This window comes from Apodemus sylvaticus, chromosome 21 (genome assembly GCF_947179515.1).
Source record: "Apodemus sylvaticus chromosome 21, mApoSyl1.1, whole genome shotgun sequence".
Taxonomy (NCBI): domain Eukaryota; kingdom Metazoa; phylum Chordata; class Mammalia; order Rodentia; family Muridae; genus Apodemus; species Apodemus sylvaticus.
This window is the reverse complement of record NC_067492.1, coordinates 43,787,732-43,808,394: the sequence shown is the minus strand read 5'-3', so window position 1 is coordinate 43,808,394 and position 20,663 is coordinate 43,787,732. Positions and strand designations below refer to the sequence as shown.

The 20,663-nt window shown below is 40.8% G+C and overlaps 1 protein-coding gene across 2 annotated transcripts in view; it reads left to right on the top strand.

Moving 5' to 3' along the window:
- The window catches only part of Lonp2 (lon peptidase 2, peroxisomal), an 88,631-nt gene that overhangs the window by 15,815 nt on the left and 52,153 nt on the right, over window positions 1–20,663 (top strand). The window contains exons 6-8 of one of the 2 annotated variants that reach the window (XM_052167192.1): window positions 1,159–1,253; window positions 4,718–4,976; window positions 15,720–15,861. In XM_052167192.1, the coding sequence (XP_052023152.1) occupies window positions 1,159–1,253; window positions 4,718–4,976; window positions 15,720–15,861 (496 nt within the window). Of the gene's footprint in view, window positions 1–1,158; window positions 1,254–1,284; window positions 1,398–4,717; window positions 4,977–15,719; window positions 15,862–20,663 lie in introns of those variants that run through there. The other variant, XM_052167193.1, reaches the window with a different exon arrangement.

Here is a 20,663-nt window from a genome sequence, read left to right as displayed (position 1 = left end):
AGAAGGAAAGCATTGGATCACCTGAGATTAGTGTTACAAGTGATTGTGAGTCACTGTGTGGGTGCTGGAAATCAAACCCTGGTCCTCTGGAAGGCAGCCAGTGCACTTAGCGACGGAGCCATCCCTCCAGCTCTACCCTCCTTCATTCTCAGAGCAGTGGAATGCTCTCCCTCTTTCTCCATTGCTTTGCATAGCTTGAGTCTTTTGGTTTTTGTCAAGACACGGTTTCTCTGTGTACCCCTGGCTGTCCTGGAACTCACTTTGAAGACCAGGCTGGCCTCGAACTCAGAAATCCGGCTGCCTCTGCCTCCCAAGTGCTGGGATTAAAGGTGTGCACCACCACAGCCCAGCTGCATAGCCTGAGTCTTGAGCATTTATTTTCCTCTGCTTTTTTTGGAAAGGATCTTTCTGTGTAGGTCAAGCTGGCCTTGTCTTTGAACTTTATCCTCCTGCCTCACCCAAATGACTAGACTGTATACATATACCACCATGTTCACCTATGAAAACATCTGTAATACTTCTGAATTAACACCACTCTCCCTAATCTTTTCCTCAGAGACTGAGGTGATGTGTGTGTTGTACTTTCATTTTGTTCTCACATCTAACTATTGTAACTGTCTTTTCAGTATCTAAAAGAATTGTCCAAATTTCTTACATTAGTTACAGTGTTGTACACAGGTCAAGGCCTGTGCTGACTGTGGTGTTCTCACCTTGGGCCTTGTGGCCATTAAGCGTGTGCTCTACTACTGAGGTGCATCCGATCTCTGTTGTTTTCACTTCTCATCAGATTATAAATTCCAGAGGACAGCTGTGGCTGGAGCTAGGCAGCAGCATTTTTGCCTGTCACTTACAAGGCCCCAGGTTTTGTCCCCAGTACTGCAATGGATTAATAAGTTAACTCTAAGAGACCAGGAACATTCAGTTTTTCCTTATACAAGCAAAGTAAAGGAAATGGTTGGATTGTACATTCAGAATAACCTCAGAATTTACTATAGCACCTATTTCTGTGCATAGAAGAAAACACAGCTTATCAGCCAGCTCTTTAAACCTTTGTTCAGGTTTGAAAAGTATGCATGGTAAGGGGACATGCTTGGTTTTTCTGTTATTGTGGAATTACTGTGTGGTTGAACCTTTTGGCTACATATTTTTTCCCCACAGACTCAAAAAAATGCCTCAGTCAATGCCTGAATATGCTCTGACTAGAAATTATTTGGAGCTTATGGTGGAGCTTCCGTGGAACAAAAGTACAACTGGTGAGCTCACAGTGCCGTCTGCCTCTCAGTCAGTCACCGGAAAGCCCATGCCCATTTCAGTGGGCACATTGCATCAGGACATGGCGGTGCATGCCTACATTCCTACACTCTACGCCGGAAAACTAGCTCAAAAACTGGACAACAGTAAACTATTTTACTTTTAATTATTTTTAAACTATTTTACTGAGATGTAGTGGCAGTTGCTCACATGATTATGTCTTTATGAAATTCAGAATACCATTCATGAAATCATCAGGATTGTCTGCACTGTAATTATACTCATTATTCCCCAAAGTCAACTCCCATTCATTGTGTTCTTCTAATTCATGAAAATGACAGAGAGACAGAATCAGAGAAGGAGAAGTGGTAAAACCATACAACAAATGCTTTTAGCAACATTTTAAAAGTATTTTATGTGTATAGACATTTACCTTTCTGTATGCCTGTGCGTCACATTTGTGCAGTGCCCAAGGAGGCCAAAAGAGCTTTGTCAGATACCCTGCGACTAGAATCACAGTTCTGAAAAGCGCTGTGGGTGCTGGCTTTGAGCCTGGGTCCTCTGGAAAAGCAGCCAGTGCTCTTAACTGTGGAGTATCTTTCCAGCCCTCTTCTTAACAAATTTTGGGTTGGGTTGGTTTGGCTTTTAAGACAGGATCTCAGTTTGTAGCTCTGGCTATCCTAGAATTCACTATGTAGACCAGTATGGACTCAAATTTACAGAGGTCCACCTGACTCTTCCTTTTTTAAGAATACAAAACATTATTGTTAGCTTAAAGACACTGTACCACATAGTAGATCTTCAGAACTCACACTTGTCTAACTGAACGTTAAGACCATTTTACTGTCACCCTCCCATACCCTTCCTCACCCAGACCCTGGCAACCATTGTACTCTGCTTCTGAGGGTTGTAAATTCCACGCAGTAAATGAAAGCATGCAGTCTGTCCATTCTGACTTATTTCTCTTAGTGTAATACACTCTTGTTAAAAGTCATGAGATTTCCTTGTTTTTGTTTTCTTTTGTTGTATTGTGTGTTTTAAGGCTAAATTACAGTAGTTACATGAATATAGCACATTCTCATCTCATCTCAGTGGACATTTGAACAGCTCTCATTTCTTGGGTATTATGAATAATATACATTGCATCTTGTGTTAGCATATAGGTACTCTCCAAGGTCCTGATTTCAGTCATTTTGGCATATACACAGAAATGGGGAATGCTCGGTCATATGGTAGGTTTATTTTTAATTGTTGAGAAGCCTTTGTACCGTTTTAATTCTGGAGTTACCAATTCATAGTCCTGTAGTAGTGTATGAGGGCCCTGTCTCCATATTTTCACTATCATTTGTTATCATGTGTTTTATTGTTTGTTTGAGATGGGGTCTCACATAGGCCAGCTTGGCCTGGAACTCACTATATAGCTAAGGAGGATCTCCCTGCCTTCCACCTATATTAGGCTTACAGGCCTATAGCTTACAGGCTATATTAGGATTTCAGGCTTGTGCCACAAGTCTGGCTATAATTTGGTGATTGTTGTTTTCCTTTGTTTTGTTTTAAGTAGCCATTCTAACAGGAATAGGATGATTTTGGTTTGTTTTGTGTTAGCAGGGTCATGATGCGTAAGCCCTGCCTGGCCTCAGATCCATGGCAGTGCTCCTTTCCAGCACCCTGCATACAGGAATTGCAGGCATGCACACCATACCCAGCTTGTGATTTTGATTTTGATGACTTACTCCTGATGTCATTTCAGAATTATTCTTGCTAAGAACAGCTCTAGGATTTTCATTCAGCTGCATGCAATATCCAGTTTCCCCTACAGTATTTGTTGGAAGAGACTATCCTTTCCCTAGAGTGCAGTCTTGAAGGCCTCAGGAAAGTTAGTTGGCCCATGTGTATGGGTTTATCATTGTACTCTATTCCATTTGTATAAATGTTCGTTTTTATGCCAGAGCTATACTTTTAGATTACTGTGTATCCCAGTAAATGTGCTTAGTGCTGTCACTGGGCACATAGATATGGGGCCATTCACTGAAGCGTGAGCAACATGCCAGTGGCCACAACCCAAGGAAAACACGGTGTTCCCGCTCAGTAGCCTGGGCCCCGTATCCTGGGCTGGCTCCAGCCTCCTCCCTGCTGCCCCTCTTTGCTGTGGGGCTGCTCGTCTCTGGGTGCCTTGCCTGGGCCACTTCTGGCTTCCTGCTTTCTTGGTCATTAGCTTCCACCACAGTGTTTGCTGAATTTTTATCATGTAAAGAAAGTGCGTTTTGTCCAGAGCTTTTCTGTATTTATCAAGATGATTGTATAGATTTTGTCTTTCATTCAGCTAATGTTATATATTACATTATTGATTTGCATATGTTATATTATCTGTGTAGTCTCAGTAAAACACCCCATGTGGTTATGGCATATGAACCTTTTAATGTGTTTTTTTAGTGCAGTTCTGTATAGAAATTGGTTAAGTGAGTATGGACAGTTGAATAAAAGTGTTGCTGAAATGTATATTTTCTATTGAAAATTGCTGAACAGATTAAATGAGGGAAGAAAAGAAATGCACTTTACAGAAGACTCCATAAAGTCGCATTTTGAAAAATACATGTATAATCTCACACTCACGTCATCTGAGACAACACATCTAAACTGTTAGGAGAATGAGGTCATAGGTATCTGCTTTCTTCTTTTTCATTAGCGTCAAGATTTAGGGGTGGGGCATATATAATATTACTACTAAATAAGAAAATATTCTTTAAATTTTTCAGTTTTTGTTTTTACTGGGAGGGGAGTGATGTCAGTGATGACTGTGGAGTTGGTTCCCTCCGTTCACGTTCATGTGGATTCTGGGTTGCTGGGCTTGTGCAGCCAGCGCTCGCCCCCGAGCCATCTTGCTTGCCTGCCTCCCCTTTCATATTTAAAGAAAAACTTCTAGCAACATAAAATAGATAGAAACTCTATCCCCCAGAGATAATGTATATGAGAAAATCATTGCAAGTGACATGATTTGAGCATGGGATTTTAATGAGTCTTTGGAAACACTAAATCTTAAATAGAACACTCAAACAAAATGGAGGATTCTATCTTACCTATTTTTCTGTTGCTCATGATTGAAAGCATCTTGGGGAGGAAAGGGCATATTTATTTTACAGCTGTTAGTCCAGGGAAGCCAGGAATTGATGCAGAGCCCATGGAGGAGTGCTGCTACTGAATGTAGCACAGATATGCCTATGGTCCGATCTTATGAAAGCATTCTCTCAGTTGAGGGTTCCTTCTCTTAGATGCCTCTAGCTTGTGCCAAGTTGACAAAACAACAACAACAAAAACACCCCAAACCCCTAGTTAGCATAATGCATTTGAAGACAGAACGATCCAAACTTGTTTTTATCATTTTTTCTGAATAATATTCTTGTAAAGCTTGAAAAATGTTACTTAAAAGTTCAAGTGCTGAAATAACTTCTGTTGGCTTGTCTGACAGACCGCCTGGACATTCGGGCAGCCCGGGTTCTTCTGGACAATGACCATTACGCCATGGAAAAATTGAAGAGGAGGGTTTTGGAATACTTGGCTGTGAGACAGCTGAAAAATAACCTGAAGGGCCCAATCCTCTGTTTTGTTGGCCCGCCTGGAGTAGGCAAGACAAGTGTGGGGAGATCAGTGGCCAAGACTCTGGGCCGGGAGTTCCACAGGATCGCACTTGGGGGCGTGTGTGACCAGTCTGACATTCGAGGGCACAGGTAACACACTGCTTTCAGCCTCCTCCTGATTCTGCCGTTTGATTTGTCTTTGTCATTTCTTTAGTGGACTAACTAGTGTATACCTTGGCTTTCTACAGTCCTGCTTGAAGTAGAATTATAGAATTGTAACTTACTTTGTGATTGGATATCATGTTGACTTTCTACTTACTTTGGCCAAGTAGCATTACCTATGTAATAATCATAACTCTTTTAGAGTTTTAACAAATAATTGCAATACTGTGGGTGGATATGAGGAAGTGAGTAATCTTTGAGAGTAAATTTATTCTGCCTGTAGTCTTTCTCTTCTGAAAACCTGGCTGCACTAAGGTAAAAGGTTAGCATAAACAGTACAGCTTCCCCTTTCAGGTTGATTCACTTTCTGTTTAAAAAAATAGACTATAAGAATGTTATATTTGATCAACCTACACTATTATAATCAGATATGGTTTTCCTTTCCATTGTTTGGTTCTATGATTTCCCCCTGTGGACCTGACTGGAAGAGGCTTTAGGGAAGCCCAGGTCTCTATGGTCAGAGGGATCCATGGCAGTTGCAAGCTATGAGAAGACACAGCTAGATATGTGTAAGAAGTGTGGGGAAGCTCTGTGTGCCTCAGCAGTGCAGCCTAGCATGCAGAGTGTGAAACATGGAAACCCTGAACTGCTAGGGTTTCCATGAAGAATATGGTGCTTTTCACATTTTATTTTCCCAGTGATCTCTTAACAGGGATCACTGACCTTAGGGGAAACTGCGGAAAAACTCTTCTTCAAGAAATGGTTATTTTTCTGGATCTGGTGGCCCATGCCTGTAATCCTACCACTTAGGAAGTGGAATCAGAATGGCCAGGGGATTAAGATTAGCCATAGCTATATGCCAAGATTGAGACCAGCCTGGGCCACACAAGACCCTGTTTTTAAATAAAAAGAGAGGCAGGAAGGAAGGAAGGCAGGCAGCAGGCAGGCAGCAGGCAGACAGGCAGGCAGGCAGGCAGGCAGACAGGCAGCAGACAGGTGGGCAGACAGCAGCAGGCAGGCAGGCAGGCAGGCCTATTTCTCTTTTGTTTGTTCATAAATGAAGAATGTGCATTTAAAAAGTATGCAAAGATTCTAAGATTCAAAGATTCTATTAAGGAATGAAGGAACAATTCTAGGGAATTGATTTGGGTCATTCTGGCAATTGCAGATCATTTTATTGCCTACCTAGACTGTCTTGTTCTCCTGAGTGCCACTAGAGGCTGTAGTTCCCTTTCATAATGAAATCAGCACCCTTATTTGCAGAGCAGCCACAAAGAATTTGGACTGAAATCTGATTTTGACAAAACTCATGAGACTTACCCTAGTCAAGTGACTTGATTTGTACTCTGTCATTTTGGATTATTTCCCTTTTTAAACTTATTTTTAATGTGCACTGGTGTTTTGCCTGTTTGTATGACTGGAGAATGTCTGGACTGGAGTAACAGACAGCCAGGATAAAAGAAAAAGCGGCTGCCTTGTGTTGTCTCTCTCACTTAGTCGCTATTTTCCCATGCATGAACTTCTAGCCAGGTACCAGTTGCACTTGTCTATAGAAGAGGAAGGTGCTAGTAAGTCAGAGATTGGCTTTTAAAAACAACCAAAGACTATATTTCACTAGATGAAAAATGAAGAGGTAGGAGGGAGACAAAAGAGAAAAAGGTTTGGCTTACAATTATGTATTAAAATAGTGACCTGATGAGACGGAGCCTTTTGTTTTCTTCATCTTATTTCGAGTGGCTTACAGGAGGCATGAAGTAAAACTTACCTGTTAAATCACTCAGGCAGTTTTATCTCTGCATGTTTTTCTGTAAGTCACAAAATCACCTTTCCTGTTGTTGAGTTTTTGAGTTTAAATAAATGAATTATCAGTAATTCAGTATGAAGTAATATTCTAGAGGATGAATGTTATAAAATTGTGTTTATATAAATCTGGATTTTTTTCTTTTTCTATGTGTATGTATGACTGTATGTGTTTTGTGCATGCATGCAAGTATGTGTATTCTCATGTGTATGGGCACGTGTGAATGAGTACCTGTGCATGTGTGTGTGTAGACTCCAGGTTGATTATTGAGAGGACTCTGGACAGCTTGGTCGTGACAGACTCTGGCAGGCTCTGGCAGGCTTTGCCCTTCTTCCCCCATTCCTTCAGCCTTGCTAAAAACTATTAAATTCCTAAAGATAGTCACCAAGGTCTATTCCCTTATTTGGTCACTTCTTCCTCGTGAGGCTAACTTCCAAGGTCCAGCTATGATAATATTTAAGTCTAGCAATCAAAAGCCCCCTTAGGCTCACCTAAGTAACTTACCCAATTATAATTAGATACTCATCCTAATATGTGATTTCCCCTTTTACCTTTTTAATCCACCATCTTCCTATATGCCATGTCTGTCTCCTCTCTCCAAATACCCCTTCTCCCTCTCCCTTGTTGCCTTGCCCTTCTCCATTGTCCTCTGTCTTCCGTCTTTGGCTCTTATTCCCTGCCCTGTGTGTCTAGAGGAAATAAATCTCCTTTGTCCTGAGAACTTGGTATTGGGAATTTGTCCGGAGCCAATACTTTTCCTTTTAGTTGTCAAGGATCTTTTTCAGTTCCCTCCCACTTTATTCTTTGAGGCAGGATATCTGTCAAACCTGAAGCAGAGCTTGTCAGTACAGCTAGCTTTGTTAACTAGCTTGCTTCAGTGATCTGTCTCTACCTGCTGAGGCTGGACTGACAGACAACTGACATATCATCTGGCATTATAGGGCTTCTAGGGATCTGAACTCTGGGTCTCTTCTTTGCCCAGCAAGCACTTTAACAGTCTAGGCATCTCATAGCCCATGAGTCTGTTTCTTATTAGTTATTCTTTGAATTAAAAATAACATCCTTACAGTACATCTCAAATCATTGTTGATAGTGACTTTTTGAAATAATTTTGCTACCTACATGGACAGATAATAAATGTCTGTTGTTGCAAGATATCAGTGGCTCAATTTTAAAAGCAGATGAAAATCCTATGACTTCTATGTTGACAAGTTTTCATTTGTAACTGAAATAGGAAAGTTATAAATAAACCATCTAATTTTTTAACTGAAGTACAGTAGATACACTCTGGTGCTCATCTCCTCCTCACCACCTGCCTTTTCACATAGCTCTTCTAAAAGGTTTATCGTAAGCCCCCGTGGTGTTTAGTATTGACTGTCAACTTGACAAAAATCTAGAATCATATAGGAGACAAACCTCTGGTATGTATGCAAGGGAATTTCTTGATTGTGTTAATTCGGGTAGGAAGACCCAATCCAAATGTGAGCATCACCATTTAGAATGAATAAAAAGGAGAGAGGGACAGGCACAGTGGTGCTGGCCTTTAACCCCAGCAGTAAAGAGGCAGAGGCAGGCAGATTATGGTGTGTTTGAGGCTTGCCTGGTCTATAAAGTGAGTTCCAGGACAGCAGGACTTAGATGAGACCCTGTCTTAATAAATATGTAAATAAAATAAAAACAGCAGATCAAATTGATGTCTCTGATTGCTGACAGCAGATGTGATGTGATGAGCTCACACTCCAGCTCCCATGCCTTCCTTACCATTATGGACTGTCTGTCCCTCCAACTGCAGATTCTTCCTCTCTTAATTTGCTTCTTGTCAAGTTCCTGGCCTAGCAACGAGAAAAGGAAGTAATGCCAGGCCCAAGTTTAGGTTTCCCTAATTAATATATATAACCAGTTATGATTGTTCTCTTCTTGTATGAATCATATGATATTTATTGTGCCCTTTTAGTGATTAAACAATGTAGGTCTCTGGCATTTCTAACACATCTGAAAATAGCATAAATAAGAATGGAGCATCTTTAATCTGTAAATATGAAGTGCTCCAATATATCAAAGAGTTTTCAAGTGCGGATATGATGCCCAAGTGGGAAACTGTACACCTAACTTCATATGCTAGGTCTCAATCAAAATATAGGTGCTCTCATGGAATAAGGTGTAACTTGGTGATTAAGAGCATTGACTACTCTTCCAGAGACCTTGTGTTTGATTCCTGGACTTCACATGTTGGCTCACAACTGCCTATAACTCCAGGTCCACTGGATCTGGTGCCGTCATCTAGCTTCTTAAGACACTCTAAATATATACGGTACACAGACATATGTTCAGGCAAACTATCCACTCATATAAAATTATAAAAGTAATTTTAATGTAGGTTTGAAATATTGTATAGATTGCCTGCAAGCTATGTATGTAAGAGCTTTATATATGAGTATGAAATATAAGGGAATTTTGTGTGTTTATATGGATCCCAGTCCCAAGACATCTATTATGTATATATATGCAAATATTATAAAACCAGAAGAAAACCCAAAACCACTTCTGTTCTCAAACATTTTGGATGTAACAGTCAACGTGTGTGTGTGTGTGTGTGTGTGTGTGTGTGTGTGAAGAGCTGTGACACATAGGATTTATTATATATCTTGCACTTCTTTGTACTACCTCATGATGTTTGTTGTGTTATTAGCACAGTGCTAAACATGGTTTCTATGTGTTTGGGGACTTTATGTAAGATTAAAACCTAATTATATTGTGTAATTCAGCCCTTTAGATAAGTCCAAATTCTCTGTATAGAGATTTAGAAATGATTACCAGAAAGTAACAATCAAATTTGTTTAAACGTGATATATTTAGGTCATATTATTCTTTTAAAGATCATCAACATCTTTTAAACTTACTGCTTTTTCAGATTTAAAGCATATCTATATATAAACGCACACGTGGAAGCAGAGTTCCCAAAATGAATGCTGTTTTTTGTCTTCATCCTCTCCTTTGTCAACTAAAACTTTTGCATCAGAAGATAGATGGGCACACACCACTACCACCATACCATTAGTACTTAGTATAGAATGTGAAAAAAAATTAAGGAAAAATACTTCAGTTTTTCCTTTCATTCAAAGACAGTGGCTGTCAACTTTTTTCTTGCTTGCTGGACTTTCATTGGAGATTTCCTTGATTTGTTTTTTTCGAGACAGGGTTTCTCTGTGTAGCCCTGGCTATTCTGGAACTTACTCTTTAGACCAGGCTGGCCTCGAACTCAGAAATCCACCTTCTTCTGCCTCCCAAGTACTGGGATTAAAGGCATGTGCCACCACTTCCCGGCTTCAGTGGAGATTTTGTTTTAAAAGATTTATTTTTTAAAGTGTTTCTATGTGACATGCATTTGAGTGCAGTGCCAACAGAGGCCAGAAGACAGTGTCAGATCTGGAGCTACAGTTACAGGTGGCTGTAAGCTGCATAATGCTGGTGTTGGGAACCAAACTCAGGTTCTCTGAAAGAGCAAGCAATAAGCTTCCGTATCCACTGAACCATCGGTCCAGCCCCTCATTGGGGATGATGGTGGTGGTGATGGTACCATCTTTAAAGCAACAGAATTGCAATATTTCTAGTTTTGCAATACCTAAACTTTTTATATTACAAATATAAAACTTTTTAAGTTTTCTCATGTATTTTTATGTGTATGGGAGTTTTTCCCATCTCTGCAGCCTCCATATTACAATTTTTTTGGTAAATATCATTATAGTGGTGTGTCTCACAGATGATAAGAGCCCTTTAAATAAGCAGAGCAAAAACACCGATGGTGAGACTTGTCCTCCTGATCCTGGCCAGCCATCTGCATTATGTTAGATTTGAAGCAGCCTAAGTTTTTGGCAACATAATAAGGCTGATTGCCATAGGACATAGTCACGCGACACTGGATAGTCCTTGTAATTGTTTTGATATGTAAGTTTTTGTGGAAATGAAAAATGCTAATTTTATAATTTAAAATTTTGATGTATAAAAACAGTTTCAGTTTTGTATCTATTGAACAGTAGCTGAATAGTCCTAATTAATTTGTCAATTAGGGAGCAGTGATTTTAAAAAAGTATAAATCTGTGTGTTTTTCTTAATAATTTGTTTTATCACATATATATTCAAATGCATTAGAATACTTTTTAAGCATCCTTCAAATTTTAGCTGATACATAAAAACAAAATAGGTGGTTGTTAGTGGGATAGTGTATAATGTTTTCACAGAATGCCTGTGTGGCTTTATTACCTTGTTTATTGTGGAGAGAGGACTGGATGCAGGGTCTTCCATACGCTAGGCAAGCCCTCTGCCTCAGAGGCTTCTCTCCAGCCAGAATTCATGTTTTCAAATGGACATGTTTGCCTCCATTCTCGTCAGTCATGCTCGGAGGCTGTTAGTCATGGGAGTGATGGTCCACACGCTTGTTCACACTGCTCACACCCAGACGCTACTGGCATTTCACCTATTTCCCACCTCTGCAGCGTCTGTGGAGGATGCTGTAGGATTTTTAACTTACTGAGAAATGACTACCATTGTGTAGTAGGTTTGAGAGAGAGCATTTTTATCTTGTGTGTGTGTGTGCATTCTCACCACCCATGTTCACATCCCCCGGGCCTTATCAACGTTTACTCTGTGTCTTCAGTAAGTGAAGTTCTTGTGCTCCCATAACATTTGATCTGACACAAGTCAGTCCTGAATAGGAAAATGTATGCAAACCAACAAATATAGACATTCATATGCTACATTTCTAAGGTATTTTTAAAAAATTTAGAAGTTTTTCTCCTCTAATAGCTACAAGTAGTAGTTAATCTTTCTACCAAAAACCATTTATCTAACCATATTAAGTCAATGTTTTTCTCTGCTCATGGAAAGCAGTACACTTTCTAGCAAAGTTCAAGGAGTTAGACAGTTGGCAAGCCTCCCACCCTGTGTAGACTCAAGAGTGTCAGAACAGTGGCAGATTTGGGTGTTGTACAGTGTGGGGAGATCTCTACTTTAATGTGAAGTCACAGAGTCATTTGCTGTGGCATATTAGCTCTATAATGTCATTCAAAGACTCGTTACCTTAACAATGGTGACTGGGTCCCGGCATGTTTGTTCTGATGGTGATGGTTATCTTCTTGGCTTGATTTCTAAACTAGTGCCCTAAATTTTGGAGATGTCACTTCTGGCCGAGGAATAGTAACAATACTGTACATGCCTGGTGCTATTAAAGACATTTGTAGGAGTTGTTTTCATAAAACACAAAGTCAGACCCTATTTCAATTGTCCTGATTTCTACTTCAAGTCATGGTTCCTGGTCAGAGTCTGCTGTATGGAGTCCTGCTAGATTGCTTACAGAGCTCTTCATGAGATTTGCATTGGCACTGCTATTCCATTTTATAGGTGAGGAAACTGACTCTTAGGTCAAATAATTTATGCCAAGTACCCCCTTACCAGCGGTTTGGAGGCCCTGAGGGAGAAGAGTGCTACCAGCTGTGTATCAGCCTGTGCTCTGCAGTACAACTCAGCTTCTGTCATCAGCTGCCCGTTGCTCAGAGGGGCTGCATCCATGATGGACTAGGGAGTATGTGAGGGGCAGACGTTTGTAGAGCCAGTTGGGGTATAGGCACTGCAGTATTGGAAATGACAGTGTGAGAGGTGTTCAGAAGAGGTTTCTGAGAACTACTGGGAATTGAGCATGGTGGTGGCTCAGAGCTGTAACTCAGGACAATAAGGCAGGTGAACAACCACAAAATTCCAGGCCCGCCTGGGATACACTGAGGCCCTGTCCCAAAATCAAAATAAGACAAGAAGACTAATATTTCCCTTCAGAGAATTTTTAGCAGAAACATAGGCAAGGAAAGTGTATTTATTACTTAGCTTTTTGCAGTATAATGAAGAAAATAAATTTATTTAGTGTCATGCCCAGCCTCGCCGGCAAGGAAGATGCAACACCAGGGAGTTTCTTCCTTCTTACAGTTTATTTCGGGAACCTTGAACAAAGCTTATTTCTTCTTTTGGCAGCCTCGAGCCCTCTCCCTGCCTGACCTTAAATAGCCTAGTCAGCCCAGTCTGCCATAGAGAGATAGTGCACCACTTCCTAATTGGTGAACTAAGTGAATTCTTCATTAGCATGTAAGTGTAATAATGAATACAGCACACTGTGCATGTACTAAAGTAATTTACTACCAGGGAGCTGCATCTGGCCAGCGCCATCTTGTAATGAGGATGAACAAAAGGTGGCTTACTACAATTTAGCTCACAATTTTTAAAATTGAAAGTCCCAACAGCACTGAATAGGCTCTTTCAAGGACTGTCTTTGGCTGCATCCCATCATAAGAGCTGATACTGGTGCAATTGATTACACTGATACCAGAAAGCCTGACACAAGGAGGTGGCGCCCCCTTGTGTTCCTTTATAATAATAACCCTCTAAGAAGTAACTCAGAGTTTGCTACAAATTCCTTTATTAGAAATAGCATGCCCTCCTAGTAGTCCCTAGTACTTAAAGAGTTTGACTAAGTCCTAATATGGCCACCTGGGGACCTAAGCTTTAACACGTGGGTCCTTGAAGGACACTCAAGCCATATCTATACATAACAGGGAGCATGATGTTAAGAACAGTAAAGAAAGCCGGGCATGATGACACATTCCTTTAATCCCAGCACCTGGGAGTCAGAGGCAGACAGATCTCTGAGTTTGAAAATAGGCTGTTCTACAAAATGAGTTCTAGGACAGCCAGGGCTACACAGAAAAACCCTGTCTCAAAACCTGCAAACAGTAAAGAAAGAAAAGCCCTACAGGTTTTGTTGGGTCTTGAGTGTGAATGAAGAAACTGAGGGCGGGCTGCCGTCAGAGACTTGCTGACTGATAGGCTGTGATTAATCTTAATGGTGGACAGAGGGGCTGTGACAAGTCCCAAGGACTTGTTGGCTTGCACCGCTCGAGAAGGGGGCCTGGCATAGCATTTTCTCCTCTGGCGTTAGGTAGAGGATTATAAGTACCTGTTTTTTAAATCTTATCAAAAACAGAAAAGCTTTCATGGTCCCTATCTCTGCACTTCTCAGAGGAGAAGGGGAGCGGGGCCTGGGTGGAGAATACTGGTAGGAGAAGGGGAGGGAGAGTTAATAAATAAATCAGTATGGGGAGGGGGCGCACAAAATGGCCCTTAGAGAATTTGAAATGTGATCAACTTTCTTTTCTACCACACTTAACCATCAGAGTAGTGGCGATCCTGTGTTCACTAGAGAAAGAATTTGAAAATACTCAGTGATTTCTTATATCCTTTTCATATTCCATTCTCAAATTTTTATTATTAATATTTAAATTTTTAAATTTTTTCCACACATTTTGTGTTTTTACCTCAATTCCTCCAAAATTTCACCTCTGTACCTACCCAACTTTATGACCCCTCCTCTCAAAACAAAAACAAAAACAAAACAAAAAATCAGGAACAAAAAACCCCAGCAGGCCACAAAAATGAAAATCAACATAAACAAACAAAAGACTTATAAGACTAAAAAACAAAGCACAATGAGACAAAGGTCTCCAAAAGTACTAGTCAGTTTGTCTTATGTTGGCCAGTTATTCCTGGGGATGGAGGAGCCTGCTTAATATACTGAGAGACTCCATTAGAGGAAACCTTTTCCTTTTGTCTGCAGGTATCAACTGCAGACAGCTTCTTGGTTGGGGTGGGAGTCCAGAGGGATGCCTACTCCCCTCTCAGCTGGCGTGAACCTGTGCAGGCCTTGTGCATGCTGCCACAGTCAGTGAGTTCATATGTGCATCAGTCCAGGTGTGTCAGGAAGACACTGTTTCCTTGGAGTCACTCATCACCTCTGGTTTTTACAAAGGGTGATGGCAATAATGACAACTATTATTATTATTATTATCATCATCATCATCATCATCATCATCATTTAAAACAAGGTCTTGTTTATCCCAGGCCAGGCTTACTTGCTACTCAACCAAAGGTAACCTTGAACTTATGATCCTCCTGCTTAACTTAGGTGTTGCTAGGGATCAAACCCAGGGCCTTGTGCTTTGAGAGTCAACTGTCCCACATCCCCAGACCCCCTTTCTGAAGCCTTGAATGTGCTAATTTCTTATTGTAAACAGCCACTATTGTATCTAACTCCAGCGCTGCTCATCTTCCCTAGATAAAAGCCATTTCTGTCACAGTTTTTCAGGCGGTCTTGCTTTTTCAAAGGTCACTGTCTTCTGCCCTACTTTGTGCAGTCACGTGGCACAGCTGAGGCTTGCTCTGAAAACGAGTTCTGTGGTTGGGTGGGTCATGATGTAACTGCTGCTGCTCCACTTACTGCTGATCATTCTCTTGCAGTCAGGCAGCCCTAGAAACCCTCTCAGAAGCAACATCTGCTCTCTGCCTGGTGGAGGCAAGGCTAGAATGAAGTCAGTAGAGAGATTTAGAAAGCTGGCAGCTCTGTGAAGGAGAGGAGTTGTGTAAACATGCTTGCATCTGCTGTGATTACAGAGTTGTTACTGATTCAAATGTGACAACACAGCCTCTTAACATTTGCAGTCTTACAGGACTGAGGTGAGTTATAGCAGTTAGTGCCTGTGGAGCAGGAATAGACCAGGGTAATGGAGTCTTAGTATAAGTACTGTTTACCTCAGATCTACTTACCATAGTTAATATCATATTATTGCTTTTAAAAACAAGAGATTTGTATCTTTCTCCCTCAACCACAACTATGTGACTTATAGTTCTTCCAATGTCTGGACAACTTGCAGTTCATTAGAATAAAGTCAGAAATTACAGTGAACCTAACACCTTTTTGATACAGGGTAATGCGTTTACATACATAGAACTTCCTTCCTGTGTGCTGATGAGGGCTAAGGACTTCCAGTCCCAAAGCCTGGCCTCTCGATGTTGTTTGCCCTTGATCCTCACTGCTGTGACTCTGCTCCCTGCAGGCGCACCTATGTGGGCAGTATGCCTGGTCGCATCATCAATGGCTTGAAGACTGTTGGGGTTAACAATCCAGTGTTCCTGTTGGATGAGGTTGACAAGCTGGGGAAAAGCCTGCAGGGGGATCCTGCAGCTGCGCTGCTTGAGGTAAGGTCTAGAAAGCCGCCTATGAAGTCATACTTGAGTATGAGTGAGCATAGGCCATATCTAAGTCCCGTATAGATTGGTGTGTAGTTAGCTACAAGAAAAACAGTGGAGCATAGACTGAAATCTGGAGCTAGTTACATCTACATGAAAATCACAAACTTGTTCCTCTTTGTCATGTCTTTCTTTTTAATTTTTATGAAGTAAAATAAAGTTTTAGACATAATTTTTCTTCTAAATTTATTGGTACTAAGTTTATTGCAGAAAGTATAAAGCCTTCCTCTCGCAGGGCCCACCTTCTCCTGTACTTCAGCCTCCAGAAGGCTTTGTTAACTTGCTCCACTTTCTAAATGCGTGACTTAGCCAGGCACAGTGGCACATGCCTGTAATTGTTGCTATTGAGGAAACTGCATTCATTGCCAGGCTGGGCCACACAGCCAGATCCCAACGAGGGAGAGTGAAGTAGAGACTGGGGAGGGCTAAAGAGGGAGTTCGAGGCTACGGGACAGAACTGCTTTACCTGTCCAGATTCTGCTAAAGGAAACTGAGATTTTTGCCTTTACTTTTTTAATTCTAAGTCTTCCTTTATAAATTGTTATCTCTCTTTTAGTTACCTTATTATTGGTCATTAACATGTTCAAATTGTGTGGTCCCTTTTCAGAGCCGAGCCAGGCAGGAGCCCTGTTCTTCTTTTTCTTTTCTTATACCTGCTTTTGAAAATCGTATTATCTCTCCTCTGCTTACATCCACTGTGTGTGTTCTGCTCTCAGGACGGCGGACACTCGGGTGTTATAGGTTTTGCCATCGTGGGTCTTCAACCTTAGACACAGGGAGCTTCCTGTGTTGTCCTTCACCGCCACCATTTGTGGTGAATTCCTTGCCTCCCCAGTCTGTGTTTTGGTTTACCTCACTCTGTGTTGTTTATTCAACAGGAGCTTCTGGAGAAAGCTTATCTGGGTGGTATTTTATAAATGCAAAATTTAAAGCATCTTCATGTTTCCTCAGGCTTCTGTGAAATCTGACTGGGCATGGAGCTCTAGCTGGAAATAATTTCTCTGTAGGGTTTTCCTTTGTCCAGTGACTTTCTGGTTTCTAGTGTTGCCATTGGTAAGTCTGCAGTCACTTTGTTTCTGCCCTGCTTTACTCTCAAGACTTTACAGATGGCAGGGAAAACAGTCAGGGTGACAGAGAAATGAAGCTGGGACCAGCCCAATTTCAGTCACTGTTGCTGGGTCAAGACTTTGAGAGTCTGGCCTCAGCTCATATATTTTTGCCATATTTAAGCACAGCACAATTTGGTGAAAATTTTTCAGATAACAATTAACTCAGCCTGGTGAGTATAAAGCTTAAGACATGTTTATATTGATTCTCTTTTCACAGTACATGTGGCTTCATCTATAAGAAGAGTTCTTGTTGACCTAGAAGCAATGCTCAAGATAAGGGTCTAGAGCAGTGGTTCTCAACCTTCCTAATGCTGATTCTTTACTATAGTTCCTCATGTTGTGATACTCGCAATCATAAAATTATTTTCATTTTCATAACTGTGATTTTTGCTACTGTTGAATGTATGAATCCTAATGTAAATATCTATGTTTTCTAATGATCTTAAACAACCCCTGTGAAAAGGTTGGTCAACCCTCAGAGGAGTTGAGACCTACAGGTTGAGAACTACTGTTCTAGGGAGAATGACTAAACCGAACATAATCCCTGTGCAAGTCAGAATTTGGCCTGACCCTGAGATAACATAGAAATCACACAGGCGGTTATAAAGTACAAATGACATCTCTTACAAGGATGAGTTTTATAGCCTAGAAGTAATGCTCAAGGTTTTAGAGGAAAGGGGTCTGGGATAAGTAAAACATTTCTGGGAGACAGGTAGAACCTGGCCCATCAGACAGACAAGTTGTAAAACTGCATCCAGTCCCAGCATTCCAGGTGGAGGCCAGGTTAAGCATGCCTTTCTTTTGAGGGATGCCTGAGAATTTAACTTACTGACTTCTCCAGTGCTCCTCTGCATATACAAGCACGTTTTTACCCTCTAAAAAAACATAGAATCATCTCTTGCTTGTTTTTTTATTTTGAAGATTTCTCTCATTCTTTTGTTGGTAATTTTTTGTTCCGTTTTGTTAGAACTCAACATTTTATTTCTATTTTATTTGTATGAATTTTTGTGACACAAAATTTATGTACATATACCATGTTTGTGTCTGATATCCATAAGAGGGCATTGGATACCAGTTACAGATGGATGCCAGGAAGGAAATCTGGGTCCTCTGCAAGGGCAGCAAATGTCCTTAAGCACCGAGCCATCTCTCCACCTCCAAAGATGGTAGATTTTAGTTGCTGTGTCTTCTCATTCCTGTAATTCATCCTTTTTATTTTTTGTTCTACATTCTATGAGAACTTCTTCAGCTTTATCTTTTAAAAAAGGAACCTTATCATGTGTTAGTCATACCAAAACCATCTATACGTATTCTTTTTTAGCATCCTGCTTTTGATACATAGAGGTAATTCTGTGAAAAGGGTATTGATAGATTTAAAAAAATAATTTTCCTTCTCTCTAAACTATTTGTTGTCTGTGTCTTGTATTAGAGTCTTTTACTGGATTTCTTACCAACTTTATGTTGTGTAGCAAAGAAAAAACAGTGTTGATTTTTTGAGCGGTGAACACAGAACTGGAGCACATTGACTGCATTCACATCCAGGCCTTGTGCTAGGCTGTGAGGTTGAGGATCTTCCATGCTGGGATCTTACCCCTTAAGATTTATTTATTTTTGTTGTTTCTGTGTCTGTGGGTGCGCACATGTGGGGGAACCTTTCGGGGCTAGAAGAGAGCATTGTTTCCCATGGAGCTGGAGTTACAGGTAATTATGAACTGTTTGTCATGGATGCTGAGAGTCAAACTGAAGTCCATTGCCTGAGTAGCACTGAAGTTCTTAACCACGGAGCCATATTTCCAGCCTCCAGTGGCCTCCTTCGAAAAGGCACCTGGGGTCTCTTGAGCATGAAGGCCAGCACTAGGAAGAAGCAGGTCTAGGGTGTCCCTGCATTCATCATCATGTGTGTACATTTTCCTGAGCCCTGGAAGAACAGAACACACTCTCCTCAGCTGAGTCCAGTGTCTCCTCGTCTCATCGCTCCTTAAATTTTGAGACAGGGTTTTTTGCAGGCTGGCTGCAAAATCACAGAGATCCTCTTACCTCGGCCTCCTGAGTGCTAGGATTAAAGTCGTCAGCCACCAGCAGCCAGCTCTGTCTTCTCTAACTTTCTTTTTCCTTATTATTCAAGTTGTGCACAGCTGCCACATGGATGTATTCAACTGTGCAATGGTCCTTAGTTGTTTTCTTAGCAGATCTTTTACACTTCATTTTAACGCTCCCACTACTGTAATTTAGCAGTTACTGAATTTCCATTAAAATCTTAGAGTGGGGGAATTACTATATGAATTCATGACTGACTAATCCCTAACACTTCTTTTCCTCTCCTGCCTTCCTAAGAGATGCCATGCCAGGGAATCGTTGGCCAAATGTACCTCTCAAATCCTGGCACTTGCAGTTGCCTCACCTCTGTAGGGGCCTACGGGCAGCTTCAGCAGGCCATGTGAAAAGATCGATCACCAGCTGACCGGAGAATGGTCAGTTCCACTGACAAGTGCAGAGGGGAGGCAAGAGTAATGTAAGCTGCCGTCCTCCAACTAAACCAGAGAGCTTTAGCTTTACAAACGGTATCTAGAAACACTCTGTTGATTTTTAAAATTTTGCAGCCTTAGCGAGGTGTCAGGAAAATGTCACTAAGCCCACCAACGTGTATAATTGGACAGAAGAAAAGAAGAATAACTGTTTAAAGAAATTAATAATGGCTAAAATATTTGTAAAAAATGAATTTTTAAAAATGATCTTAATATTTCATATTATATTCACAAATCATAGCATTACTTTGTACCCCATAATATATATGTAACTTGTCATTTTGATTTTAAAAATTTAAGTGTCAAAAAGAAAAAATTTAAAAACAATGTTTCTTTTTAAAAAGAATTTTATTACTTTTTTGAGAATTTCCTATATGCATTCAGTGTATTTTGATATTCATTCCTCCCTCCAACTCTTCCCAGATCAAGCCCCATCCTGTCTGCCTTCCTAACTTCATCTTCATGTCCTTTGTGTGTGTGTGTGTAAATAACCTAAAAAGATCATATTCTAAACATGAAAGTAAAATAAAGGTACTTCTAAATAAAGGGAAAGAATTCACTTGAAGCAAACTCACCTTACAGGAAACACAAAAGGAGAATTTCAGCTTGAAAGTTGTCAGATCAGAACTACAAACAAAAGTACCAATAAAGGGATCCTGTCAGAGAAGACGTTTTCTCTTCTCCTAAATGGTTTAAAAAGCAGTTATATAGGACAGCATGCATATGACTGAGTATGCATATGATTGTGTGATATGTTAATAATAACAATACCACGGAGGGAGGAGGAACCAGAGCTGCACTGGAGTAAAGAAGTGACTAATCAGAAACACAAGGCAGCAGAAAGCAGGACTATACAAAAGATCTATGTGCAGATAGCAACCAAGACAACTCTAGATTCGCTATGACTACCATCAAAGTAGATTTTTTTTCTTTTTTTTTATTCGATATATTTTTTATTTACATTTCAAATGATTTCCCCTTTTCTAGACCCCCACTCCCCGAAAGTCCCATCAACCCCCTTCCCTCCCCCTGTTCTCCCACCCACCCCTTCCCACTTCCCAGTTCTGGTTTTGCCCTATACTGCTTCACTGAGTCTTTCCAGAACAAGGGGCCACTC